General features: G+C 55.2%; 3 protein-coding genes across 5 annotated transcripts; all 3 read right to left on the minus strand.

Moving 5' to 3' along the window:
- Positions 1 to 5,800: 5,800 nt before the first annotated feature.
- C16H19orf53 (chromosome 16 C19orf53 homolog) lies at positions 5,801 to 10,765 on the minus strand. Of its 2 annotated transcripts, XM_034792657.1 has the most exons (3): positions 10,553 to 10,745; positions 10,194 to 10,249; positions 5,801 to 6,721 (listed from the first exon to the last, which is right to left on the minus strand). In XM_034792657.1, exons 1-3 carry the CDS (start codon positions 10,644 to 10,646, stop codon positions 6,578 to 6,580), a joined length of 294 nt encoding a protein of 97 aa, XP_034648548.1. In that variant the 5' UTR covers positions 10,647 to 10,745; the 3' UTR covers positions 5,801 to 6,577. The 2 variants fall into 2 exon arrangements, with proteins under 2 accessions (XP_034648548.1, XP_034648547.1); XM_034792656.1 differs by lacking the exon at positions 10,194 to 10,249 and having other exon boundaries at positions 10,553 to 10,765.
- Positions 10,766 to 11,380: 615 nt separating this feature from the next.
- On the minus strand, positions 11,381 to 14,735 carry MRI1 (methylthioribose-1-phosphate isomerase 1). The gene is made up of 6 exons (XM_034792655.1): positions 14,495 to 14,735; positions 13,690 to 13,931; positions 13,443 to 13,612; positions 12,865 to 13,041; positions 11,838 to 12,062; positions 11,381 to 11,677 (listed from the first exon to the last, which is right to left on the minus strand). Exons 1-6 carry the CDS (start codon positions 14,624 to 14,626, stop codon positions 11,544 to 11,546), a joined length of 1,080 nt encoding a protein of 359 aa, XP_034648546.1. The 5' UTR covers positions 14,627 to 14,735; the 3' UTR covers positions 11,381 to 11,543.
- A 1,500-nt stretch (positions 14,736 to 16,235) lies between these two features.
- On the minus strand, positions 16,236 to 27,859 carry CCDC130 (coiled-coil domain containing 130). Of its 2 annotated transcripts, none has more exons than XM_034792289.1 (10): positions 27,686 to 27,859; positions 22,497 to 22,539; positions 22,093 to 22,146; positions 21,396 to 21,478; positions 20,826 to 20,881; positions 19,633 to 19,693; positions 18,836 to 18,978; positions 18,571 to 18,743; positions 17,900 to 18,038; positions 16,236 to 17,382 (listed from the first exon to the last, which is right to left on the minus strand). In XM_034792289.1, the coding sequence occupies exons 2-10, from the start codon at positions 22,497 to 22,499 to the stop codon at positions 16,952 to 16,954; spliced, it is 1,143 nt and encodes a 380-aa protein (XP_034648180.1). In that variant the 5' UTR covers positions 22,500 to 22,539; positions 27,686 to 27,859; the 3' UTR covers positions 16,236 to 16,951. The 2 variants fall into 2 exon arrangements, with proteins under 2 accessions (XP_034648180.1, XP_034648179.1); XM_034792288.1 differs by lacking the exon at positions 27,686 to 27,859 and adding an exon at positions 23,538 to 23,630.
- Between the last annotated feature and the right edge of the window lie 89 nt (positions 27,860 to 27,948).

The raw sequence follows: 27,948 nt of genomic DNA on the forward strand, positions 1-27,948 counted from the left end.
CCAGTTCTCCCCTCCCCCCTGCGTCTCCCAGCCCAGGGACCCCTCAGCTCTTCCCTCCGCCCCGTGTCTCCCAGCCAGGTACACCCCGACCCCAGTTTCTCCTCCTCCCGCATGCCCCACACCATGGACACTTCATCTTCCAGACTAGGGGGTCCCTCGGCCCCACCTGGATCCTTCTTCTGCTGCAGTTCCCACTTCCAGCCAAGCACCTCCCCTATTCCTCCTGCTGCAAGCGGATCACCCACCCCAGGTGCAGGTTCCACCCAGGATCACGTACCTCCCCCCCAGGGCAGCACGTTCCCACCTGTCTCCCCTCCCATGCAAACCAGAGCGATGCATGCAAATCCCCTTGCCCCGTGGAAGGACCCAAAAAGCTGCTGTTTACAAAGGGCTCCGGTTAATTTTACGGGACTTAGGGGGGTGGATAATATCCAGAGCCTATGAAGACAAAAGCGGGAGGGATGCTAGTCAGTGAGGTGGGGCAGCATCCCTAAGAGCAGGGGTTTGCCCAAGTGTCCCCCCTTTCTCTGTTACTATCCGCTGTCACTCCCCTCCCCAGAGGTGGCTGCATTTCAGTAGGTTCAGAAGGTTCCTCAGCTCAGACAAGAGGAGGCTCCTTGTGATTCTGCTGGCACAGGGCAGAAACTAGGCCCGTGCTTGGGGAAGCCCAGGTAGTCATTCCCCTGAGGGGCAACACACTTTATATTGGGGGGTGTCTGAGGCAGTTAGAGGCACCACTCCACCCACAGGACATCTGAGCGCTGCCCCTCTCTTCCCGGAGAGAGGGTACATACGGCCAGTTCCACGCCATGCTCTGCGGTGGGGGTACCAATGGGGGGTTCAGGTGTTGGTTATCCCACCCTTTCCATACCTTACCAGGGGAGGTTATAGCAGATAGGGATCCCTGATCTAACAAGAGCTGGCTTCTCACCAGATCTTCCTGCTTTGTAGAAAAGGCCAGGATCATGATCTCCTTTTGTAGATGGGGAAACTGAGGTACAGAGGTGGTGTGACTTACTCAAGATCCCCAGTCAGAGCTAAGAATAGAACCCAAGTCTCCTGGGTCAGTGCTCTAGCCGCCTTCAATGACATGGTGCGACTGAATGAACAGGACAAGCGATGAGTGTGGAACTCTCACACTTACTATGTCCTAGCTCAAATTCAGACTTGGATTACTTAATGATGATTAATGATTGCTTGCAGGAGAGTAGCCAACTGCAATGCAATTTTGCATTGTATTAAACACCTCATGTTGCATTTCTAAGACCCAGTCAGGAGCCAGATAATCAGGAACCCTGTTCAAAGGAGTTCTTGCTAAAACTTGTTCCAAATCTCAATGCTCGTTGGGTCTGAGCCTGTTAAGAAACCACAGTGCAGCCTAGATTCAAGGTAGGATTTGGAAGCGTCCGTGACTTTCGTGGACAAGCAGGTACTTGTGTACAGGGGACATTGGCTATGATGTGATTGTCCCACCGACTCCCCTCCCACCCCTAAAAATGATTAAAAGTCAACTTGGTTTCTCTTTAGAGCCATGTGGTCTGGTGGATAAAGCACTGGTCAGGGACTTGGGAGACCAGTGTTTTATTTCTGGCTCTGCCACTGAGTGACATTGGGCAAGTCACTTTGCCTTTCCGTGCCTCAGTTTCCCCCTCTGTAAAATGGGGATAACGATGCCGACCTCCTTTGTAAAGTGCTTTGAGAGCTGCTGATGAAAAGCAGTAGATAGGAACTAGGGATTGTTATTAATCTATTGCCGTGCAGATGCAACTAAGGCGTGTGCTCCAGAAACCCAGACCTGATTCAGGTGTGACTAGTAGCTGTTGGAAGTTGTCTCCCATTGTAAGAGCCAGGGGTGTGCTCCTGCAGTGACACAACTGGCACTCTCTGCCGGGATGCCAAGAAGGGATCCAGGCACTCTTCATTCCAATGGTGGCTCTCCCCAAAGAGCAATAATGAAAGTACCTTGGTGTGTCCCCGGCTCTCGTGAGGCTCCATTCATAATGAGATTCCCCCAAATCCTGCAAAGCAGTGGACAGTAACATTAGCCCCATTTTACAGGTAGGGAAAGTGAGGCACGGGGGGAAGTGACTCGCTCAAGGTCACCCAGCAAGTCAGTGGCAGGGCTGGGAAGAGAACCCAGGTGTCCTCCATCTCCTCTAACCACTAGGCCACAGACCTTCTAGAGCTGGGAGCGGATTCCAGATCGCCTGGCTCCCATCCTTTTGCTTTGGCCACTCGACCATTCTTCAAGCAAGGGGCAGGGTTGCAGATAAGGTTGCAGTGAAGGGGCAGGGGCCTGGGAAAGGAGAGATGCCCTGCTGCCAAATCTCCAGGGCTGGAAGGCTGGAGTCTCTCACCAACATGAAACATCTTGTGCACAAACATCTCCTTGAGCGGCCCCCTTTGCATTTGAGGTGTCGGCAATCCTACTCACACCTGCACCCACTCCAACCCCCGCTTCCTTCCCTGTTCAGCATCGGGGGGGTGTGGTTCCAGCTCTGACCTCAACCGAATCCACCCACCCCCTTGCTGCTGCTGGGAGCAGGGGATTCCTAGGAGCCGGGAGGAACTAACACCCCGGGACGAAGCAAGGTGCATAAGGAGACAGATTCTGGGCTAGAGTAACCCTGACGCCCTTTTGCCCCTTCTCTGGCACCTTGGGATCTCAAAGCACGTGGTGAACATGGACCCACCAGCCCTGGAGGCACAGGCCTGTGGTATCTCTGCTTTACAGAATGAGAAACTGGGGCCCAGCCGGAGGAAGTGATCGGGTCTGAGGTCACGGAATGAAGCAGAAGTAAAGCCAGGAATAGAATCCAGATCCCCCAATCTGCTGCTTTAGCCACTAGACCACATTCCCCTGCCAGAGCTCAGAATAGAACCCAGGAGTCCTGGACCAAGTCTGCTGCAGCCACAAGACCCCACTCCCTTCCTGGAGCCAGGAATAGAACCCAGGAGTCCTGGCTCCAGTGCCCCTCTCCTAGCCACTAACCTGCACTTTCCCCCAGGGCTAAATCCACTGTATAAATAAAGCCCCTGAAAGAGGTTTAAGCTGCTTCCCCCAGCTGTGAGGTCTGGGAGCTGGGTTAGCGGGGCAGACAGCATTGGGGTCCCTCCTTTCGGTTGCTTCCAGCGTTCAGAACAGCCTTGAACTGGCCCCTGCGGAATCCCCATTGTTCCCTGCAGACAATTGGGGGCTGATGGGGGTCCCCCAGCCCAGGATAATCCCCATTCCCTTGGAGGTCTACAGTTCTCTGGGCAGCCCATTGCCGGAGGCCTCTTACTTCAAACAGAGCTGGCTTCGGAGATCACTTGGAATCCGCATCCCCACTGAAACCTGGAGGTTCCTCCCACACGTGAAGAGTTAGCACAGGAAAGATGGGACCTTGCTGAATGCCCCACAGGCTTGGCACAGGTGGGGAATTGTCTGTGCTAAATAATGGAGCATCAAGAAATAACTGAGCGTGGGGCCCAGTGGCGAGAGCAGGGGGACTGGGAGCCAGGATTCCTGGGTTCTCTCCCTGGCTCTCTGAGGGGAGTGGGGACTAGTGGGTTAGAGCAGGGGAGGCTAGGTGCAGGACTCCTGGGTTCTATCCCCAACTCCTGCCCCCCTGCCACTTTGCTTCTAATCTCTGTTCTTGAGTTTCCTCCTCTGCTCCCCAAAGAACTGGGCTGGGAGTCATCAAATACACTGCAGCCAGGCCCCGGAGAAGTATCAGAGGGGAGGGGATTGGAAGTTCAGCTCCTGCTGCAAAGGGCTCCAGCCCCATCACCCCTCCCGCCTGCCCCATCTGATTAGAAACGAGGCCCAGGCTTAGCAGAGCCGATTATCCGCAGGGAAGGGGGCTGACACGGCTCCAACAGATCAAAGACCAGGCCAGGTCCAGCAGGAGCAGATGAAAACCTCCTTCCTTCCTTCCCAGCGCTGGGCTGTTAGCACGTGCAAGTGACAAAGGCTGGCAGGGGTGAAGGATTCATCGCACTGAGACCCAGTGTTTTTAGTCTCCATTCATTCTGCCCCCTTCTAATCCCTCTGTCCCACTCCCAGGGAAGATGCTTTGATCTATCTCCCTCAACCCCCCCCCCCCCGGCTCACTACGCCTCCCCCCATGACCTCCAGCAGCCAAGATCATCTCCCCCATGCCCCTGAAACGAAAACACTCCATCACCAGCCGCCTGGCTGGGAGTTAATCAGGTTAAGGAGCTGAGCTGGGCCTTGGAGAGTGAGAACAGGCCTGTCTAGCACATGGGCGGGGGAGCCAGCACCAGGAAATGCACAAGCCACATCTACACTGCAGCTGTCTGGTGCACAGCTCTGGCCAGCGGGGGCACGAAGAGGTGTGAGCCCTGTCCGACAGCCAGCAGAGGAACCTAGCGTCGCTGGTTTTGCTCGTAAGCCAGACCCGTACACAGCACGGCTCTGCCAGCGCCCACGCTCGCCAGCTCTCCTGGCGTAACATACCGGGACAGCGCTCGTCGACATGGAAAAGTTAAACCAACACAGGTGTGAAAATCCCCCCTGCCTGCAAAGCACCGGGGGCGTGTGGCCAGAACTCCCAGCACAGACACCACTAGGTCAATGGCAAAACGCTGCCGTCGCTTGGGGTGTAGACGCAGCCTTCGTGTGGACCAGGCCTCAGCAGCGCCGAATCCGTGTCCCGAGGTTTGAGCGCCGGCACTCACCCGGGAGCAGTCATCGGTTAAGGCTGAAGGGGCTACTGCGATCATCCTGCCCAGACTCCTGCAGAACACAAACCGGAGACCCCCCGAGTCTCCTGCAGGCTGGAGAATCCCCCCAGTAGCCCAGAACGCAGGGCCGAGCTAGAGCACGGCCTTACCAAAAGACGGCCCCCGGCTGAAGACACTACTGTACCCTTAATTCCCCCGGTGAGGGCCACAGCAGGTAGGACGGCCCAGTGGTTAGGGCAGTAACCTGGGAATGGGGATCCCTGGGGTCCATTCCCAGCTCTGCTACAGCACTCCTTGGGTGACCAGGCCAAGTCACTTAGGCCCAGCTCCTCCGAGGCATTCGGCACCCACTGAGTTCCCTGGGAGTTCAGTGCCTAACTGCTCTGAGGGGCTGGATCTCAGCCCCTCTGCACCTCAGGCCCCCTGCTTCTGAAGTGGGGCATTAGCCCTGCCCGACAGAGACAGCATGTGAGGTGCTCACACATCTTGGTGATGGGGCCAGATGAGGACATGAGATAGAGCCATACAGGGAGTCACGGACGCAGATCCCTCACAGGGTGGAAGTCCTGCAGGGACCAGATTTCACACAACACAGTTTTTTTCACAACACACTGTTAACCTGTGCAACTCCCTGCCAGAGGATGTTGTGAAGGCCAAAACTATAACAGGGTTCAAAAAAGAACTAGATCAGTTCACAGAGGATAGGTCCATCAATGGCTACTAGCCAGGATGGTCAGGGATGATGTCCCTCGCCTCTGTTTGCCAGAAGCTGGGAGCGGGTGACAGGGGATGGATCACTTGATGATTCCCTGTTCTGTTCATTCCCTCTGGGGCACCTGGCACTGGCCACTGTCAGAAGACAGGATACTGGGCTAGATGGACCTTTGGTCTGACCCAATAGGGCCCTTCTTATGTTCAGATCCACCACCGCCCCCCCCCTGCTAGCCAAGCCAAGGGGAACCTCCCCCATACTGTCCTGAGCACAGAAGACTTTGGGGGTGGTTAGCTTACAAGGATCATGTGGATCCTGTATCCAAGCCCCCAGGGCAGGGTTTTCAGCTATCCTAATTTTACAGTCCCCAAGGAGGTGGAACAGAGGAGTTACAGGAGAGGACGTTCCCCCCAGTACATTTTATTAAAGCAGCAGAGGACGGTCAGGGCAGGAAGACACCCCAGCAGCTCGTCCCTTCCCCCAGGTGTTTTCAGAGACCAATCTGCGCGGCTGGAGTCAGTCAAGGGAGCTGGTAAGAGAACACGAGATTTAGCATCTCAGCTCAACAGGCCCAAGGTGCTCCTCTTCCACTCACAGCAAATAAGTTTAGCCCCAGGTGCGTAATTCACACAGGCAGGTTTTCCTAGGTGCTGCCACAAACTCCCCCGGGGCTCTCAGGCTTAGGAGGAGAGGGCCCACAGCCAGCAATTCACCAGCCAACAAAAGCCTTGAGACCGTTCTCGCTAACTCTTCCGTGGCTGCACCAGCTCCTGCCCGAGGAAACACCCTTCCTGACTCTGCAGTGGGAGACCTGCGGACAGCAGAGGGAGCACAGGTCTCAGTCACTTTCCTGCCGCAGGGAAGGGACAGAGAATCCCTCGCAGGGGGCCTGGCGGGGAACCACCGAGTTGCCCTGCCCCGGTCAGCCTCAGCATCCTCCCAGGTGACAAGACGGGCTTCGTTTGTACCCTTTCTGGCATGAGGCAGGTTAACCACGTAGGCTTAAGCCACCCCCCATCACCAGCTACAAGGCATGGAACAGGTCATGGGGGAATATGACCCATGGGAGACAGAGGAGGAAGAACAAGTCCAAGGAGGCAGCTACAAAAGCGCTTGTGTTCAGGGACACACAGCGGCCTCCGTTCCGACACAGGGCTCCAAGCTGAGCAGCACAGGTTACAGGGGAGACTTGCTGGACTGGCCCTTCTTCTTGGCTCCCTTCTCTGGTGCTTTGAGCACGGTCAGCTTCTTGGCCATGCTGGTGCTGGCTTTCATCATCACCTCGTGTTCAATCTTCTTCCTGATGCCGACTTCCAAGGTCTGGAGAGGAAGAAGCCGTGAGGCAAATTAACCCAGCAGCAGCCGTCTAAGCAGGGGCCTCCTGGGGAGGAGCTGGGGGCCCTCTAGTCCCTGCCCAGCCCCCACCTCTCACCTCCCTTCACCACTTTACCAACGAGTGCAACGGAACGGGTCTCTGCCTGAGCAGGTGAGACGCCTTTAGAAATCACAGCACTGGAAGGGACCTCGAGAGGTCGTCTAGTACACTCCCCGGCACTCCTGACAGGAATGAGTATTAACTAGACCATCCCTGACAGGTGTTTATCTAACCTGTTCTTAAAAGTCTCCAGTGATGAAGATTCCACAACCATGGTCTGCACACGGAGAGAACTCGAATTGTGTTCCCACACAGGGTTCCAGGCTAACATTACCCATGTCTAGCATGGTTCCAGTCAAGTTTTTGTTAGGGTTGTCAAGCGATTAAAACAATCCATCATCAGGACAGAGGCATGTCCTCTGGAATGGTGGCCAAGGCATATGAATGTTTAGCATATCTGGTATTTAATACAATGTCACCTGAAAGTGAGAACAGGCGTTCGCATGGCACTTTTGTTCTCACTTTCAGGTGACATTGTAAATAAGAAGCCGGCAGCATTATCTCCCGTAAATGTAAACAAACTTGTTTGTCTGAGCGATTGGCTGAACAAGAAGTAGGACTGAGTGGACTTGTCGGTCCTAAAGTTTTACATTGTTGTGTTATTGAGTGCAGTTATATAACAAAAAAAATCAACATTTGTAAGTTGCACTTTCACGCTAAAGAGATTGCACTACAGTACTTGTATGAGTTGAATTGAAAAATACTACTTAGTCATTTTTACAATGCAAATATTTGTAATCAAAAGTAATATAAAGTGAGCACTGTACACTTGGTATTCTGTTGTAATTGAAATCAATATATTTGAAAATGTGGAAAAACAAATATTATTCTATTATTGTTTAACAGTGTGATTAAAACTGCGATTAACTTCTTTAATTGCAATTAATTTTTTTGAGTTAATCGCATGAGTTAACTGTGATTAAATCGACAGCCCTCGTTTTTACTGGTTAGCTGTACCAAAGTAGTGGCTAGGTGCTCCTGTCGCAGACCAGGACCCCGCTGTGCTAAGTGACGTACAAACACAGAACAGACAATTTTCACCGTCGCAGAATTTACTATCAAAGGCAAGAGACAACAGATGATACAGGCCGACTGACAGATGAGCACAAGGAAACAACAAGGAAAAAAATATCTATATATTGGTCACTCCGATATGTTCAGGTATGGCCCTTGTGGAGTGGATAAGGCAGATTGGAGTGAATTATCAGCTTTGATTTACAACACAGAATTTAAATCCCGTCTAGTCTCCGCAGGTTGATTTGTAAGGACTGCAGGAGGTTTTGATGTTACCAACTTCGGCAGGGAGTACAGCGATTCACAGCAGTATGTTGTGCCGAAAATTGAATGAGTCGCACACTGGTCTTCTTGGTTGAGGATACTTCGTTCCTGGCACTTGCTTCCAGAACTCGATTGCAGACTGATTTATGCATCATCTTTAGAAATGGAACTCCAGGAGGACCAGGCTCTATAGTAAGGGTTTCCGTAAGCATGGTTTTGGGAATTGGACAGTCATCGTTGATCACATCAACCATGAATGGGGTTACAAGAAAGGCAAAGCAGGATCTTAACTTCTGCAAGTCTTCAAACCTGGCCAGAAGGTCATCAAGCAGTCCTTGAAATTTACCTCTGAATTCCTCGAGTTTGTGATCTTCTACTTTGATTTCGGGGAATATGTTTACCCTCCTCTTGAGGTGGGGAAAGTGGTTGAAGTCTCTTGACACTATGTCTCTTTCCAGAAGCTTTAACTTGTTCTGGAAGATGAAGACTGTCTGAGTAAGCTCAGAAATAATCTTATCCTTCCACGGAAACGGAGCAAACAAATATCACTAGTTGGGGTTTATCTTGTATATCTGTGGATTTGTCAAGAGCTAGGCTGAATGCTAGCGAATTCTTTAGATCGTTTTGCTTCTTGCTTGCAACATTTAGCACTGATCTGGGAAGATACGCGTCTCCATAGTGTGGCAAGAAATTGGAATCTGTTTTGTTAGTCGTTGAAGTTGTGTGTTATTTGGATCTAAAATTGCAACCACTTCCACAATATTCTTCATCAGCATATGGATGTTTAGCACGAGCGATATTCCAGGACATAATAAAACTGGCTTCAGTCGTTGTGTCAGCTTCCTTACTGAATGCTGAAAGCAGCGTCTGCTGACTGTTTAGGTGTAATTTTAATGCGGTTAGCTTGTTCTTCCTTAATTCTGATTCAGGAGGGTATTTAGATTAAAGTTATTGTGATTTGTTTCATAGCGATGTTTCAAGTTGCTCGCTTCGTAGTGAATGAGCGATGCATTGCAGATAAGGCACAGAGGTTTGCCACCTTTAACAGTAAATGCAAACTCTTCCTCCCATTCTGGCTCAAAACTTCGGTTTTCTTCTTCATACTTGCATTTCTTACAAGTTGAAGAGGATATTGTCATTCATGAAATTAACATAGGGTTAACGCAAACCTAAAAGCTATTCAAATGCAACTTATGAACCATAAACACAGCCTGTATTCTGCAGAATGCAGAGAGATCGCGAGCACACCGGGTCTGTACAGAACAAAGTCTAAATACAGAAAGACAAAATTTCCTGAAATTTCTCTGCAAGCCCTGCACTTTAACGAGAAGAACGGCACTGTGGCTCACGAACTGCAGCTTGGCCATACTTGACCTATAACTAGGTCTCTACCCAATTCATGGTCCATTTTGGTCAATGTCACACAGGGAGGGATAGCTCAGTGGTTTGAGCATTGGCCTGCTAAACCCAGGGTTGTGAGTTCAATCCTTGAGGGGGCCACTTGGGGATCTGGGGCAAAAATCAGTACTTGGTCCTGCTAGTGAAGGCAGGGGGCTGGACTCGATGACCTTTCAAGGTCCCTTCCAGTTCTAGGAGATGGGATAGGATTTTAAAAATAGTAAATATCATGATTTCAACAATTTAAATCTGAAATTTCACAGGGTTATAATTGTAGGAGTCCTGACCCAAAAAGGAGTTGGGGGGAGCCACAAGGAGTGTGGGTGGGGGTGGGGGTGTTGCGGTACTGCTGTGCCACTGCTGGTGGCTCTGCCTTCAGGGCTGGGTGCCCGGCCAACAGCGGCCGCTCTCTGGCCCCCCAGCTCTGAAGGTAAGTGTAGAAGTGGCAATACCGCAACCCCCCTGCAACTTCCTTTTGGGCGAGGACCCCCAATTTGAGACAAGCCAGTCTCCCTTGTGAAATCTGTCTAGTATAGGGTAAAGGGACACACAAGACCAGACTTCATGCTCAGCGACACATTTTTCATGGCCACGAATTTGGTGGGGGCCCGCCTGTAACACACGGCGCTCTAAGCGCTGCTCCTGCTGCGGGGGCTGTTTGTTTTTCACGCCCCACCTCACCTTTTTCAGTTTCTGCTGCTGGATCACCCGGGCTTTCTTGGGAGCAATTATCCGGCCTGGAAGAGAGACGGGGCAGAGGGGAGAGAAGCCTTTGGACCCAGGGAAGCAGCTGAAGGGCCCCAGGGGGGGGATCCCCAGCCTGTGGGGCCAGAGCGCTCCCGGGAGGGGCCTGGGGGAGAAGAGTGGAGGGCAAACAGGTCACTCCCCCCCCCGCCCCCCGCTAACCCCCCCCCGCCGCCCCCGTGCCCCGCTAACCCCCCCCCGCCCCGGGGCCCCGCTACCCCCCCCCCGCCGTGCCCGGTGGTCTCGGGGCCCCGCACGGGGTCAGCTGGGCCTGGCCCCGCCCCCAGGCCGCTCACCTCCCTTCCGGGGTCCCCGGACCCCCTGGGGGGCCGCCGCCTTCTTCCCCCCGCCCAGCTTCTGGGCCTGGAACTTCTGCTTCCCCTGAGCCATGAGGCGGCCTCCACAGCCGGCAGAGCCCCAGGGCACGCCGGGATACAGCGGGGCGGGAGAAACGTCACTTCCGGTGCATGCCGGGGTACAGAGAGGCACGCCATGCGCCCAGTGCACGCCGGGATACAGAGGGGCGGGGAGAAACGTCACGTCCAATGCATGCCGGGATACAGAGGGGCGGGGAGAAACGTCACGTCCGATGCATGCCGGGATACAGAGGGGCGGGTGCAAAGCACGCTCCCAGGGCAACCTTGCCAGGATATACAGAGAGGCACACTAACCCCAGTGCATGCCGGGATACAGAAGGGCACACTAACCCCAGTGCATGCCGGGATACAGAAGGGCACACTAACCCCAGTGCATGCCGGGATACAGAAGGCCCTGGGGGGCAGTGAGATCACCCCACCCAATTCCAGATACCCTTATCCCCCCCTCCCCCCATGCAAAGCTCTGAGGGTGCCGGGGCCTCCTGGGGAAGCTCCCTCTGCCCCCCGTTTGCTGGGGCAGGTTCTGCCAGGCCACGTGGGCGCTTCCCCCTGTGCCATTCAGAACATCCAGTGAGCCCAAAGCACCAAGCCCAGCCCCGGGAGCAAAGGGAGAATCTCCCGGGGCAGCAGAGGGGCTATGATACACAGGGCGGGAGGGGGTCGTCAGACTCCCTCCAGTAGAGGACACCCAGCTCATTAAAGCCCTGCTCATTTAGCCAGCTACAGGCATCAGCCCACGCGGACAAGTGGTGGTGGCAAAAGGCGACGGGGATTTATTAACAGCGTGTAAAACAGAGCCAGGCACGGGGTGTATTACCCCCACCCACAGTCTCGGTCTCTGCGGAGGGAAAGCCGGGTCTCTCTCCACCCCCTCGCCGCCTGAGTCAGGGCAGTTATTGGCCCGAGGGGTTCACTCTCCTTTCTCTGCCCGGGTGAGGGCCTCTCGGAGCTCTTCAGGGCGGAAGACACCAAGCTCCGTGATGATGCCTCCAGTGATGAGCTCGTGCGGCGTGACGTCGAAAGCCGGGTTCCAAACACCAATCCCTTGGCAGGAGAAAAACAGAGACACCGTGAGCCACTCAGCAACGTGACATAAATATCCAACCAAGAATTCCCCCTTTGGCCCAAGATCGCTGCCTCCTCTTGCACCAAGACAGCCTGCTGGTCCACAATACTGTTCGGGGACGCGCCCCCACTGCAGTACCTGGCGCTGCGATCCTCACTCCATTGACGTCCGTCAGCTCCTGGCTTGGCCGCTCCTCAATCACGATTTCAGCCCCTTCTGCCAAGCTCAGGTCACATGAGGTGCTAGGGGCTGCCACGTAGAAGGGGATCCCATGATGCTTTGCAGCGATGGCCAGCTGGTAGGTGCCCACTTTGTTGGCGGTGTCGCCGTTGGCCACCACCCGGTCGGCTCCCACGACAACAGCTGGGCGACAGAATGCAACGTTTAAAGTCCTGGAGGGGCGATTCCCGTGCCACATGACCACCAAGGAGTCAGCATTGAGATGGCCACCTTAGTATTTGTGAGATCCTATCGCGGTCCCCTCCTCCCGCCCCCTCCCTGCTGCTGGTCAGCCTTGTGGCTGGCAGACCCCAATCCTCCCGCACCACCCAGGGACTGCACAGGGCCCCAACGAAGCAGTTCTATGGAGCACCCAGCATGATTCTCCAAGAGGCAGTGATGTCCAGGGGAAAGGACACCATGCTGGAAGAACACTGGGATTCTATTCCTGAAGCCATCACCCCTCTCTATGCCTCAGCGTGTCCACCCCCCTCATAGACGGGGGACAATGCTACTAATACACCGGACTTGTGTAAAGTGCTGTGAGCTCCGGGGATGAAGTGCCCTACGTGTGTCAGCCATGTGCCAGGCAGAGCTGGTGCTGGCTCCTGTAGGTGTCATGATGCTGGATGAGAGGGATCTACTGATGTATTGACTCCTGTGAGCGCACCCCAAAGACTCAATCAAGATGGGTCCCCATCGCACTGGGCACGGCCCAGACATCTCCCCTCTGACCGAGACCGGGGCACCATTGTGCGTGATGCTGCACAGGCCCCGGCCAAGATCGGGGCTTCATCCTGCCGCTTTGCAGGTGCCCGCCCTTGACTGAGATCAGGGCTCTATCATGCCAGACTCCAAGATGGCCCCTGCCTTGAAGAGCTCACCCGCTGAACTCCACATCTCCTAACAAGGCCAGCTGGTGCCTGTGGCGGTGGGGTTCACTCACCCAACACGCCCTTCTCCTTCATGGCCACAGAGACCATGCTATCCGCAATGAGCGTGGCCGGGATGTGCTCGTACACCAGCTCGTAGGCCGTCAGCCGCGCCCCCTGGTTGTACGGCCGCGTCTCCGTGCAGTAGACGTGCTCCAGACAACCCAGGGCGTGCAAAGAGCGGATGACACCTGCAAGGCGAGAGGGGGATCATGAATGGTGAGGGCAAGGGGTTAGTGAGTTGGAGAGCGCGGGTTAGTGGTCACAGCAGGGTAGCAGGACCCCTTGGGTGAATTCCCCTGACCTGGGAGGGGAATGGGGTCTAGTTCTCAAAACAAAGGTTGGGAGTCAGGACTCCTGGGTTCTACTCCCTGGGTCTAAGTAGGGGGGTGGAGGGTGGACTAGTGGTTAAAGCAGAGGGAACTGGAAGTCAGGACTCCTGGGTTCTCTGGCTCTGGGTGGGGTCTAGTGGTAAGACCCGACTCTACTTTGCAGTCCTGGCGGAACCCCCCCTCTTCCCCCAACCCAATCTTTACAGGCAATGTGGCTCCCCCTGGTGTGGGCAGATTGCGCCCCCTCCAGCCCCACATACCCAGCGCAGTGCCATAGCCGGCGGTGGCCAGGGAGCCGGTGTTGCAGTGGGTCAGCACCGTCACCTTGTCCTGCGGTGACGCCTGGAGCAGGTGGCGCGCCCCGTGCTCCCCGATGCTCCTGTTGTCCCGCAGATCTTTCTCTAGCATGGCCTCTGCCCACTGGATGACGCTGGGGGGTGGGGGGAAGGTTAGGGCACGGCTCCCTCGACCCCGGGGAAGGGAAGGGGCCGTGGGCCTGGCTCTCACCTCTCCCGCAGGCTCTCGGCTGTGGCCCCCTCACGCTGGGCCTCCTGGGAAGCAAAAGCCCCCAGCTCCTCGGCTGCCCGCGCCATGTTCACCGCCGTGGGGCGCGCGGTCACTAGGTAGCGGAGGGAGTCATGGATGAATGTCTCCAGGCCGGCCTTGCCCTGCCCCATGCCGGCCCCACCGTGCAGCTCCACCGCCAGGCTCAGGCACCCCACAATGGCAATGGCAGGGGCACCCCGCACCTGGGAGACAGGGGGCACTGTCAGGGTGGAGGGGGATCCCAGGACGCTGTGGGAAGCTTTAGGGGGTGGGGTGGAGAAATCCTGCAGGGGAGGAGCTGCCACCCCAGGTCAGAGCAATAGCCCAGTGAGGCCTGTCCCCAGGGCAGCCCAGACCCGGTCCCCACCCCATGTCTCCATGCCGATATCCAGCCCTGGGCCCCCCTCTCCACGCCTCTATGCCCAGCCCTGCACCTCCCATCGCTCCCTCATATCCAGCCCAGACCCGGTCCCCACCCCATGTCTCCATGCCCATATCCAGCCCTGGGCCCCCCTCTCCACGCCTCTATGCCCAGCCCTGCACCCCCCATCCCTCCCTTCATATCCAGCCCTGCCCCTGTGCCCCCCTCTCCACACCTCTATGCCCAGCCCTGCACCCCCCATCGCTCCCTCATATCCAGCCCTGACCCTGTGCCCCCCTGCTCCACACCCACCCACTCACTGTGCCCTGCCGCAGCTCGCCGCAGCTCTGAGCGCCCCTGTCTCCCCGGGGTGCCGCCCGCCAGCGCCCCGGGGTGCCGCCCCACCTGCATGGCGCGGATGGCCTCCCAGCCCTGGCGCACGCTGCCGATCTCCGCGTAGCAGCTGCGCTGGGGCAGCAGTAGCTGGTTGAGGACGCGCAGCGAGCCGCGGCGGTAGCGCAGTGCCTCCAGGCTCATGGCCCCGCCGGGAGGGACTCGGGACTCGGGCGCTGCCAGCCCGGGACGGCGCTGGGCCACGGGGCTCCGCCGAGGGGCTGGCTGGGTCCTAGCGCCGCCGCGTGCCGGGCTGGGCTCTGCCCCTGTGAAACCGGGATTAGAACCCGGCAGGGGGACCCGCGTAAAACCCCACGTGTCTGGCCAGCCCCTGCCCTAACCCCTAGACCCCCCTGAGCTAGGGGGAGAACCCAGGAGTCCTGGCTCCCCCCCCCCCCCCCCAACCACTAGACCCCACTGCCCTCCCGGAGCCAGGGAGAGAACCCAGGCCCCTGCTCTAACCACTAGATTCCCCACACTCCCACAGCTAGGGAGAGAACCCAGGCGTCCTGGCTCCCAACTCGGGTGACCAGACAGCAAATGTGAAAAATCAGGATGGAGGTGGGGGGTAATAGGAACCTATATAAGAAAAAAGACCCCAAAATCGGGACTGTCCCTATAAAATCGGGACATCTGGTCACCCTACTCCCATCCCTCCAGTTCTAACCACTAGATACCACTCTCCTCCCAGAGCTAGGGAGAGAACCCAGCAGTCCTGAGCAGCCCCAGCTCTAACCACTAGACCCCACTAGCCTCCCAGAGTTAGGGATAGAACCCAGGCATCCTAGCACACCCACAGTAACCACTAGACCCGCCTGCCCTCCCAGAGCTAGGGTTGCCAACACTCCAGGATTGTCCTGTAGTTTCCAGGAACTAAAAATTAATCTTTAATTAAAGATTAGTTCATATGATGAAACCTCCAGGCATACATCCAACCCAAACTGACAACCCTAGATAGAAGCCAAGAGCTGACCTCTCCCCCACTGCTCTCCCTGAGCTGGGGAATAGAACCCAGGGGTCCTGACTCCCGACCCCAATCCACTGACCATGCTATCTCTAGAACCTAGTGGACATAAGACTGGCCACACTGGGTCAGACCAATGCTCCATCGAGCTCAGGATCCCCCGACAGTGGCTGGAGCCAGATGCTTCAGATGGAACGAACAGAACAGGGTAATTATTGAGTGAGCCAGCCTGTCGTCCAGTCCCAGCTTCTGACAATCAGAACACCCAGAGCATGGGGCTGTGTCCCTGCCTACCTTGGCTAATAGCCACTGAGGGACCTACCCTCCATGAACTTATCTAGTTCTTTTTTGATCCCAGTTATACTTTTGACCTTCACATATCACATGGCAAGGAGTTCCACAGGTTGACTGTGCATTGTGTGACAAAAGCACAGCCTTAGGTTTGTTTTAAACTTGTTGCCTATGGATTTCACTGGGTGACCCCCCGTTCTTGAGTTAGGTGAAGAGGTAAATAATACTTCCTTAGTCACTTTCTCCACCCCAATCATGATTCTGCAGACCTTTTCTATCCCCCACCCCATCATCCCCCCCCCCCATCCCCGCTGTTATAAAAGGTGCCTTCTAAAGTGTATTCCCTTTCCCAGATAGGAATAATTACACTGGAATAACACTGTCAACCCCGGGGGAGGGGGCGGTGTACCAGTTTTAACTAGCCTAGTGTCGTTAAAACTTGGTACAATCTGTGTGTGTTTGGACAAGGCCTTAGTCTCATTGAACATCAATGGGGCAAGTTCTACAGTTTTAATGATCTCACTAGAGAAATGGCAGTCCTGGCAGACAGTCCCATAAACCAGACCTGAGGGGCTAGGGCAGTTCTGAAAACGGGACGCAGGTTCTCCCGTGTTTGAAAATGTCACCTGTAGACAAGTCCCTTGGCAGCCCTGCATTTAGCAGGTTTAATATAGCAGCAGCTTGCGAGGGTTTCCATTTCAGTGATTCCCTTCCCTGTGAAGTCCCAGCTAACTGGTTTCCTCTCCTGCCGTTCTTCAGTCTTGTTGCTATGAAGCAGGAGAGACACCAAGGTTCATCACAACCAGCCGGGTGTGTGCTGTCAGCGAACCATACGGTTAATCAGCTGGGGCCAGCATTTAATGGAGGCTTATTTTAGTCTGTCCTTTACTATATACAGAGGACTAATGGAGCAGATACAGGGGACGAGGGGAGGGGCAGATGTGAATCCACAGTAGAGGAGGCTGCCTGCGATCCTGGGGGGGAGGAATGTCATATACACGGGGTACAGGCTCTGCCTTTCCAGAGTCACACCAGGAAGGGTATCAACAGCGCTGATACGGGGTGTTTGAAGGCCTGTCTCGCTGGGAGCGCTGTGGAGAAGGCAGGATCACCGCTGTGGCGTGGAGGAGCAGGAGTTCTTGCTGGGTCTATGTCTTAGAGTCATTGAAACAATGCGGGCCCCCTAAGTCCAGCCCTACGGGGCGGGGGGGGTGTCAGTTCACTTCAGAATCAGAGCTGGAGTTCGAATAGTCTGCCACGAGAGAGGAGCTGAGGCTGGCGGAGCAGGAGGTGCTGGCAGTGCCCTCCGCAGGGAGGACGTCGCCGTTGGCCATGGGGGAGCTCTGCTGGGGCGTCCCATGAGCTGCGCTGTCGCGGCTCTGCCCGCCAGGTTGTGCCCCGTGCTCCATGCTCTCTCCCGGGCTGCGCAGGCTCTCGGGCCCCTCCCTGGATTTGCGGCGCACAATGCCCAGGTGGCCGATTGTGATGTGTGAGCCGCCAGTGAGCGCCTTCGGGGGCACGGCTTTCCCGGCAAGCCCCAGCTTCTTAAGCGTGTCGGTGGCTTTGCCAGCTGGAGCCTGAGCCGGGGGGAACCAGGAGCGGCCAGAGATCTCGGTTCGCTTCAGCTTCTGTTTGTCCTCATAAGCTGGAAGGAGAGGGAGGGGCAGCAGGGTAGTGACGAGCAGCCAGAGGGCACCTGAAAGCTTCAATGTCATTGGGAGCATTGGCTCAGGGCTCCTGCCTTGGGACCAGCACACGCTGATCTATGGGGCTCATAGACCCCCCGACCTGAATGCCACTCCCCTCAGAGCCCACCCCCAATCACACCTCAGTGAGCAGCAAAGCCAGGACTAGAACCCAGGAGTCCTGGCTCCCACTCCCTCCCCCAACGCTGGGAATAGAACCCAGGAGTCCTGCTCTAACCACTAGACCCTACCCCTCCAAAGCCAGAACTAGAACCCAGGAGTCCTGGCTCCCCCGGTTTGTTCATCCCCCATGTAAATCACATCCAACTGACTACGGTTGGTACGGTCAGTGGGGACCGTAACCCTACGCTGCCCACATTCCTCAGGCCAAGACAAGGCCCGGAATCCCTCTGTGCACAGGGCCCCCCAGAAGACCCGAGGCAGCCCCCACCCACAGCCCCAGAAGGCAGCACGTACAGTCCAGGCTGTGGTACTTGAGCAGAGCTGCCAGGCGCCGGTCCTCCTCCGTCTCCTGCACCAGAGGGATGCTCAGGTTGGCCTTGGTCTGCAGAGCCAGATCCTTCTCCTCTTCCTCCTGGAGAATCTTCTTCTCCTCCTAAACAGGGGAAGGACAGGACGGTGAGAGAAAGGGCCCAGCCAGCAGCATCTATGGTAAGCCATTGAAGCTCAGCCGTGGTGTAAGGAGAGGGGGTAAATCCCATTGGCTTCAGCAGAGCTGTGCCTGCTTACGCCAGGGTTAGACTTGGCCCCTGATCTAGTGCCCACGAGACTGATGCTGCAAGGACTGTCCAGGACAGAGAATCATGGAGACACATCACTGAACTGCCACAATGTCTAGGGCAAAGGGCAGTCTCAGCAAGTCCTTCCTCCAGCCCAGCACCACCCCCAGCACCTTCCATCCACAGATCGTCAAGCACTGTATAAAGGAGCTCAATATCATTATCCCCATTTTACAGATGAGGAAACTGAGGAACGGGGAGGGGACCTGTCCAAGATCACCCAGCAGAGCCCAGGTCTCCCAAGTCCCCGTCCTGTGCTCCATCCATGAGGTCACGCTGCCTCCCAAAAGGCCAGGAGGGTCCTAGCTAGGAGCAATGCGCAATCCACATGGCTCAGTCCCCGCTCACCCTGAACTTTCTGCGCAGCATGCTGTTGATGGCGAAGTCGTCCTTCCAGGCACTCTGGGCCTCCTGGATGTTGGACAAGGTGGGGATGGTTCTCTGCAGCTTGCTCTGGTCCACGGTGCCATGCTCTAGCCGGTACATGGCATCTGTCTCCAGCTTCTTCTTCTCCTCGTGTTCTGGAGGCAGAGGGACAGACACACGGACTCACCGGTGGGGTCTGTCCGCCCAGGCGCTGGAAGGAGCAGGGCCTGCTGCTCCCTGGGCTCACCTGTGGTCAGGATCTGCTCGTTGTCCTGCATATCCCAGCGTTCCTCCTTGCGCTGGGCCCCGCTCACGATGACGTAGTCACAGTTCGCCGGGTCCGTCTGCATCTCGATGTAATTAACACACAGGTGGCACTTCATCCGAAACCTGGCATCCAAGGGGACAGGCTGGGGTCACGGCTGGGGGGTTATTTCCTGGCCACCTCCTTGAAGCCCCAGCCAGACTCCAGCTCTCCGGCCTTTGTGCCTGTCCCCTGCTAGAGGGATCTTACGCCGGCTCCTGAAGTCTTTGGCACGTGGTCCCATCAGAGACAGACACCTACTTCGCCTCTCAGTATTATCCACCCGGTAGATGTGTGTGTGTAGGGGGGGAAAATCGAGCATGGGAGGGGGAGAGAGAGCAAGGACCCATCCAATTGAGTGGCAAAGCCGGGAATCATCTCCCCCCACTCTAACCACTAGACCCCACTCCCCTCCCGGAGCTGGGAAGAGATCCCGGGAGTCCTGGCTCCCAGCCCTGTGCTCTAACCACTAGACCCCACTCCCCTCCCGGAGCTGGGAAGAGATCCCAGGAGTCCTGGCTCCCAGCCCTGTGCTCTAACCACAGGCGTGTCCCCAGGGGAGCAGGCGGGGGCCCTGGGGCCCATTCTAACCCTGACCGCTTTGCCGGGGGAGGCCGTTTGGGGCCAGTGACAATGGTGGGATTCTGCGATGTGGCCCCCCCCAGACTCAGCGCACTGCTCTGCACAGGCTCAGAGCCTGGGAGGTGAGACAGGGAGGAGCGTGCGCTTCCCGCACCCACCTGTAGATGGGGGTAGTGTAGTAATTCCCAACTTTCTTCTTCTCCGCGTTGTACCGGACACCTGTGACAGACAGAGCTGAAGAGCCAACTCCACCCACATCCCGCATTTCCCTCCAGCCTGGCAAGGATGTCATGTCTACTGGGCTCTCAAGCTATGCTGGGAACAGGACCCAGGAGTCCTGGCTCTCAATCCCAGGTTCATAGACACTCCACATTGTCAGTAGCAAGACTACACACTTTTGGACAAGTCCAGGTCACACAGCGAGTTGAGGTATGAACTGGCAAGAGAACCCAGGAGTCCTGGCTCCCAAACCCGCCCTCCGCTGTCCTCCCACAGCTGGGAAGAAAACCCAGGAGTCCTGACCAGCCCCTGCTCTAATCACCATCACTCTCCCCTCCCAGAGCTGGGACCAGAACCCTGAAGAATCCCACCCAGAACTGGGAATAGGACCCAGGCATCCTCTCCTCCTAGCCCCCCTGTGCTGACCACTAGACCGTACTAACTCGGAACAAGTGGCTGTTCTCTTGTACTACAAACCTTCTCTCCCCAGTCTCTCTTTCCTGCCTCATCATAAATTCCATCCTTTCAGCCCTTTGAGACGAGGGGACATATCATCACCCCCATTTCACAGATGGGAAACGGAGGCATGGGGTAGATTAAGTGACTTGCCCAAGGTCTCACAGGAAGCCCGTGTCTGAGCTGGGAACTGAACCCCAGTCCCCCAAGTCTGAGTCCCGTGCCCTACCCACCAGACCACCTTCCCCACAGCTGTTGCTGGTCGAGCCATCGCCCCAGGTAGTGCACGGGACATGGGAGGGCCATATCTCCGTGGGGAAGGAAGGGGTGTGTGTGTGTGTGTGGGGGGGGTTATTCAGACAGGGCTCAGAGGCAACAGAGAGGACAGCACAATAGCAACCATCAGAGAGAGTAAATTAAAGCTGGGTTTGGTCCTTCCCCTAAAGTCAAGGAGCCAACCCCCTAAGGCACCCCCCACACACACCCTGGGACATCCCCTCTCCACCGTCTCAATCCTGTCATGACTCAGCCCGCACCATTGCTGGGAGCACAACTGCCTGGGTGTGGCACTGTGTGCCGAGCATCCGGAGGATGGACACCCGAGCTCCGGTCGGGCTGTGCACACCCAGGGTGCTAGGTGAGCGCCATGCAGACCCCTGGGAGAGCGGGAGCTTACCCATTCCAATGTGATTCTTGCAGCCATCGCACCAGATGTTGTAGGGCATCTCGAACCTAGGAGAGAGCAGCCAAGACGGTGCCGGTCACCCTGGTGCTAGAACCGCACGGCCTCCCCAGCCAACAACCGCTGAGCTGGAGCGAAGGGGCTAAGCGCAGCTAGGAGCAGCTGAGTCGAGTCCACAAACAACCTGAATTCTGCCTCAGGCTGAACACGGGCAACAGAGGGGACCTGGCTCCTTTAACCACCGGCAGCCAAGCATCCCCAACACAGAGGGGATGTGCCCGTCACTTCTAGGGGAGGCAACTGCACTGACCTCAGCTGGGGGCTAACCCCAATGTCCTCCCTAAAGCACCACTCAGTGTAGTTGTGAGAATAGAACCTAGGAGTCCTGGCCCCAGAAGCCCCCTGCTCAAAGCACTAGACCCCACTCTTAATCCAGAGCTGGGAATAGAACCCAGGAGGCCTGGCTTCCCAGTCCCCTGCTCTACCTACAAGCCAGCAACCCACGGGTTCCCTCGAGGTGCATTCAGGGGTCCTGAGGGATGGTAAAGGAGCATAGGCTCTTACCTGATGATAAGGATGCCCTGGGAGAGCTTGCGGGCTCTCTCTCGCAGTGGGTGGCTGTTCCGGTATTTATTAAGGGAGACATGCTGTGCGGGAAAGAATAGAAAGGCAGCCGTTAACCCATAACAACAGGCCAACATCAGTTTGGTTCCTAGAACTGGAGCACCGGATCAGACCGACAGTCCCTCCAGCCCAGTATCCCATCTATGGCAGCAGCCAATGCTGGTTGGTTCAGAGGGAGGTGTAAACCCACCATAATATCCCATGGAGGAAATTTCATCCTGACCCCCAGCTGGAAGGCAGCTCATACAAGGAAAAATGCGGACCTACAGCCCTTGTGATCCTAGCCATGGCAGACTTCGTTCTTACCAATATCACACCTAATCCTGCTTTGAAATTTACTAAAATCCTGTAGCAGGGAGTTCCACAGTTCCTTATAAAGTAAGTTACCCTTTATCCACTTAAAATCTGTTGCTTTTGAATGTAATCAGCTGCCCTCACAGGAAAGGGGACAGAGTGAGGCCTGGCTGGCTTAATTCCCAGTTTTTGGTTTCATTCCCAACTACAGTAGCAGGCTCAGAACTTTGTCCATGAGGCTGACTGGTAAACACAGTGTTCATGCTGGCAAGAGCAAACCCGGACACCAAGCATCAGTTGATGTGTCTATGACCAGGCCTTGCTGTTCAGTCCCTGCTCTCACCTTTGCTGGATCGAAGTCAGGAGGGTAATACTTATTCACGCCTTTTCTTTCACCCTATAAGGAAACAAGCAAAAAAATAATAATCAAACTCCTACGTCAGGATGCAAGACTCAAGCAGCCAATTACTTATCTCGGGTGAGATTCAATTCTTTTTATCCATCTGTCTCAGCGATTTCATGAGAATCTCAGCTTTCATTAAAAACAAAAAAAGGCAGTTTCCTGCCTCTGAAAGTCGTGAAGAAAAGCTTAGAAACTTGGGCTGAGTGACCTGAACAGCACAGAAGGCTAAGAAAAGGAACTCATGAAATCTCACGATTTTTAAAAACAATCTCATGATTTTTTGAGGCCTGACTTGTGATTTTTGAATACCCCAGGATGGCAACATTGGGATCAGCTCCACTCACCATTGTGAAAAGTCTCTAGCTCCAAGCACCTGGAACACACAGTCTGTGGGAAAGAAAAGGAGAGAGGGTCATTTCTGGGACTAGAAATAACAACAACTTGCTTTTATAAAGCACTTTTCATCCGTAGATCTCAATGCACTTTTCAAAGGAAGTCAGTATCATTATCCCCATATTACAGATGGGGAAACTGAGGCACACCGCAGGACGGGACTTGCCCAAGATCACCCAGAAGACTAGGGGCATCCCTCCTAAGTCCACTCAGCCACACTGCTTCTCTAGTTCTTTCACTGCCTCTTAAACTGATCTCACAAGGGCGACCGCAAGCCGCTCCTGCTGGCTGGCTTAGCTCCCAGTTCCTATTGGCCTGGGGGGTGGGACAGACTTATAGCCCGCTGCCCCCCCCCAATATACTCAGAACAAGTTTTGTAGTGTAAACAGGCCCCATCCGTGGGCTAAGCATTTCCCCAAGCAGCAGGCTAGTCTCAGAGGCCACCAGACAGAGCTATGATGGGGGTGGGGGGAAGGGGTGTTGCTACAGCCCCCCCCATAGCAGAGGCAAGGCCAAAGGGCCCTGAAAGAGTCAGCACCAGGGATCTCTTGGGAACACAAGCCCAAGAGTGGGGCTGGTATCACCAGAAACACCCCCCCCGCCAGTAACCAACACCAGCATGTGGGGGGGGGGCGCTGAGGCTTCCCCCTCTGCTTACACGGTGGGGGGGGGACAATAAGGGGCCTTTCTGGGAGCTGGGGACAGCTCAAGGGAACCCTTCACCCTCCCACCCCAGATAAGGGGGGGAGGGAGGGACACACAGGGAGGGGCCCCTCCCCAGGGCGTGTGCGGGCCGGGGGGGGGGGCAAGTAAGGCCTCCCCCAGTGGGGGGGGAGGCTATAGTGGTGGGGGGCAGAGAGCCCCCCCCCAGTGTATGGGGACAGTGTGTGGGAATGAGGGGGAGGGGACAGACAGTAATACCCCCCCCATAAGTATCTGGGCGGGGGGGACCCCTGAGGTTTCCTTCCCCCAACGCAAGAGCCATCACTAACCTCTTCCGCCCCTGCCTCCTCCTCTTCCTCCCTGTCATCAACAGCCGCCTTAGCTCGGCCCCTCCCCGGCCCGTGTGGCCCCGCCCACAGGGCCCCGCCCCCCCCCCCAGCTGCGGCAGTACCCACGTGGCGGGCTCTGGCTGGGCTGGGTGCCGCAGGGGGCGGGAGCCGGGCTTGCAATGGGGAGGTGGGTGGTGCCACCTAGCAGGGCCCGCAAGCCCCAGCAGCCCCCCTGCCCCGGGGGGAGGGGAGTCCCTCCTTCCCTCTCTTCGTCCTAAATAACAAGGCGTAGGGTTGCCAACTTTGGTTGGAGGAATTCCTGGAGATTGCATCACATGCCATAATCTTTCAGTAAAGATTAATCTTTAATTCTTGGAGACTGCAGGACACTCCTGGAGGGCTGGCAACCCTCAACAACCCAAAACTCCCCTGCCCTGCCTGCAACCCCCCCATGGGAGAGAAGAACCAGGTCTTGGCACTGGGGGAACGGAACCAAGGGGGATAGGGAGGCGGTGAATACTTCAGGCTCATGCCCCCCGCCCTGCAGGATTGGGAAATAACCCCCCAGCCCCTCTCAGCAGACAGAGGCATTGAAACCTGCTTTGGGATCAAGGGGTGATTTTGCACAATCGTAGGGGTGGTGAAATGGCCTCCCAAGCGCCCGAGCCTTTGCCAGGGCTCCCCCTGCATGCTGGGACCTGGGAATCCTGGGCTTGCTTCCCAGCTCTGGGAGAGGAGCCTTAGCACGCTAGTTGAGAGGCAGGATGCCTGGTTTCTTTTCCCAGATCTGACACCACTGCTGAGATCTAAGGGCTAGAGCAGGTGATGAGAAGGCAGGACTCCTGGGTTTGGACACCAGATCTGGGCTGGGAGTGGAGTCCAGTGGCCACAGCTGGTAGTTGGGTAGCAGGACTCCTGGGTTCTATCCCTGACTCCTCCAATGAATCAGTGCACAATTGTGGGCACATCACAGCCCCGTTCTATGCCTCAGTTTCCTCATCAGTAAACCAGGGGTAACAATACAAGTACATATTGCTTAGGTAATTCTTAACACAGGGGATGAGGCATGCTTCCTCCCCCCCCCCACACACACACAGTAGGCAGGTATTATATACTGTTATCAAGGGGGAAAACAGGCAGATAGCAGGAAAAGGGACTGGCACAATGGACCTGAACCTAAAGTTGATTGAAGCTTTTAGGTACTGCTGAAATACAAAGAATACAGTGGCTTGCCTGAGCTGACCTAGTGCATCATGGTAAAGGTGGCAATGGAACCCAGGAGTATTGATCCGAAACCCACTCTAGCCCCTGGACCACACTGCCTCTCTTCATAGCAGTCACTGAGGAACAGAGCAAGCAGATTATGACAAATAAGGACTTTTGTAAGTGACCGGGACAGTGGGAAGGGAAAATGGAAAATGCAGATGCAGGGACACTAACATAATCCCACTCGGGGCCACAAAACAGCCGAGAGCCCATTTGAAATGGGACAGACGTGCAGGGAAGGGATTTAGGGTTATGACTCAGGGGCTGGCCACGTTTATAAAAGAAACATGGCAAACCCAAGATTAATGGGAATCAGCAGCAGAGTGCGAGGCAGAATATTTTCATTGCAACAGGGTTAGATCTGGGGCCAATCAGGCTTGCGGGTCGGGTATCTTTCCAAGTAATAGGAAGAGGCTGCATGTGCCTGGATGAAGCTGGGTATGAGGACTCCCGGGTTCTATCCCCAGTTCTGGCAGGCGAGGGGGGCTGGCGTGGCATGGGGAACTGAGTGGGAGCACACCTTGAGTGTTGTTCCCAGGCAGCTTGGCTAAGTCAGTGGGTGACCTTTAGGGCAAGTCCCTTCCCCTCTCCCTCCCTCCCCCACTTTTCCCTTTTGTAAATCAAGGATCACAAGAGTTCCCCAGCCTTTGTAAAGCACTTTGAGATGAAGGGCGGAAAGTGGAATGGTTGTATTATTATTCCTCATTAAAAGAGGGCGAGTTCGGCCAGAGTTGTTCCATTTCAGAAAACTTTGTATTGAACATCTGCCTAAGGGGTCCACTGCTGAGCAGGTGACGGGGGGCCAGGACTCCTACATTCTAGTCCTGGCTCCCTCTTAATGCATGAGGAGCACCTCATAATCTTTACCATATTTATCCTCACCACCTCCCGAGGAGGTAGGGAAGAATCAACTCCACGTTGTAGCTGGGAGGTACAGGGACACCGAGCCCCAGCTCCATGAAGCTATCGAGTCTCCTAACTAACAGAAGTCTAAATATTTTTGTGGATCTGGGCTTTAGAGCAAGATTTTTAAGGTATTTAGGTGTCTGAAGTTGCAGATAGGCACCAAAGTGGGATGTTTAAAACTTCCCAGGTCTAAATGTATCTTTAGGCACCTAAATACATTTAAAAGTGTGGGGGCCTAAGTGATTTGCACAAGCCCCCACAGTGAGGCTACGGTGGAGCTGTGGAGTGACCTCACCCCTGGACCACTTCCTCTTGTCTGGAATCACGGCCCAAGTGGGGACAGACTGAGAAAGGCAGAACACTACTGAGAGCAACTCAAAGAAGGCAGGGGTGCTAAGCATGGGTCCCTCGTTTATGCAGTTGCTGAAGCTCTACGACAATTTGGAAAAAAACTGAGGTTTAAGCGCCAATTGCCTTTAAACAGGGCATGCGTTCTCGGCTATGGTTATGCTGCCTAATCCACCCCTAGGACTTAGCCTACATCTGTCACACGCTGTCATTGCAAAGAACAAAATGCAACCCAATGCCGTATAACTAGCTGAAGGCAAATGGGCCGTTCACCTCCAACTAGCTCTGCGTTAAGGATTGCCCTCAGTGGAGCTGCGGGGCACAGAGTAGCACGGAAGGTCGTGGATTCTAATCCAGGCTCCGCTGCCGACTTGCTGCGTGACTTTGACCAAGTCATGGCTCCGTGCCTCAGTTTCCACATCTGTAAACCAGAGGGATGACGGGAAGCTTAATAAAGAGTGCTTGGAACCAAGAGAGCACTCCAGGAGTTAGACGTATTCATAGATCGTAAAGGCCAGAAGGGGCCGCTTTGATCATCTAATCTGAGGGCTTGTCTATACTTACAACGCTATAGGAGCACCGTGTCAATGTAGACACTGCCTACACCGACAGGAGTGGTTCTCCCTTTGGCATAGGTAATCCACCTCCCCAAGAGGCAGTAGCTATGTCCACCCGATGACAGAATTCTTCCATCAACCCAGCACTGACTACATGGGGATTTGTTAGTTTAACACCACCTGGATTTTTCACACCACCCCTTACCGATGTCATTAAACCAACCTAATTTTCTAGTGTAGATCAGACCCGACCTTCTGTACAACCCAGGCCATAGGACTTCCCTGAATTAATTCCCATGTGAACTAGAGCAAATCTTTTAGAAAAACATCTAATCTTGATTTTAAAATTGCCCTGTTTTAACAAGCTGCTCTGCCCCAGAGAGAAGAAAAAGCCATTGTGTTTTAAAACAATGGAACAAGCACAACAAACCAATGTCTCATTAACGCAAATGCCACTTCGTATTGCAGTGGCTTTTCAACCTTTCTACTGGTGACCCCTTTCACATAACAAGCCTCTGAGTGCGACCCCCCCCCCCAAATTAAAAACACCTTTTTATATATTTAACACCATTATAAATGTTGGAGGCAAAGCGGGGTTTGGGGTGGAGGTTGACAGCTCACGACCCCCCAGTTTGAGAACCTCTGTCTTATTGTCAGGACATCAGCTGGCCAATCGTAAGATTCTGCTCACTTTTAAAACATCCTTGCAACCCATTGGCAGTAGAAGTGAGGGCAGGGTTAGAAGGCACTGGGGGGGTAGGGGAGGGCAGGGTTAGTAAATCCCAGGGGGCGGGGTTACAGAGCAGCATGGGACGGGGATGCCGCATTTCCCTTAAAGCCCCAGTTCCTGGAGTCACAAGATTAAGTAAGAAATGGTTGAATATCCCTCCCAGCTCCTGTCAAAAAAATTCTAGACCTTACAGCTGCAGGGGAACTCCTGGAAATGTGCCTCTCGGCAAAGGTTCTGAAACCATGGACAGAACCCAACTTCTTTGACATTTTAAGCCAGTCTCATGGTTGGGGGGGGGACAGAAGCAGAGTGAGTTTGCTATAAGATGTGACATTTTTTACCCAGGTGGATTTTGAGTCACAGGGATAGTAGAAGATCTCCCCCTCTTTGGCACTGCCCATCCACTCGCTCTGGCTTTGCTCTGGCCTCAGAGCCCGGGGAGCTTGACTCAAGGATAGGGTGTCACAACCTTTTCTGTGAGACACGTCAGAGCATTAAACCAGTTTGACAGCTTCTGAAATAGAAGGGGGGGGGGGGAAAGAGAGATTGCCAAGAGCAGCAGCAGGAAGGATGCCTTTGCCAGCTGGTCTGGGATTGCAGGAGA

Source organism: Trachemys scripta, chromosome 16 (assembly GCF_013100865.1).
Source record: "Trachemys scripta elegans isolate TJP31775 chromosome 16, CAS_Tse_1.0, whole genome shotgun sequence".
NCBI classification, from domain to species: Eukaryota; Metazoa; Chordata; order Testudines; family Emydidae; genus Trachemys; species Trachemys scripta.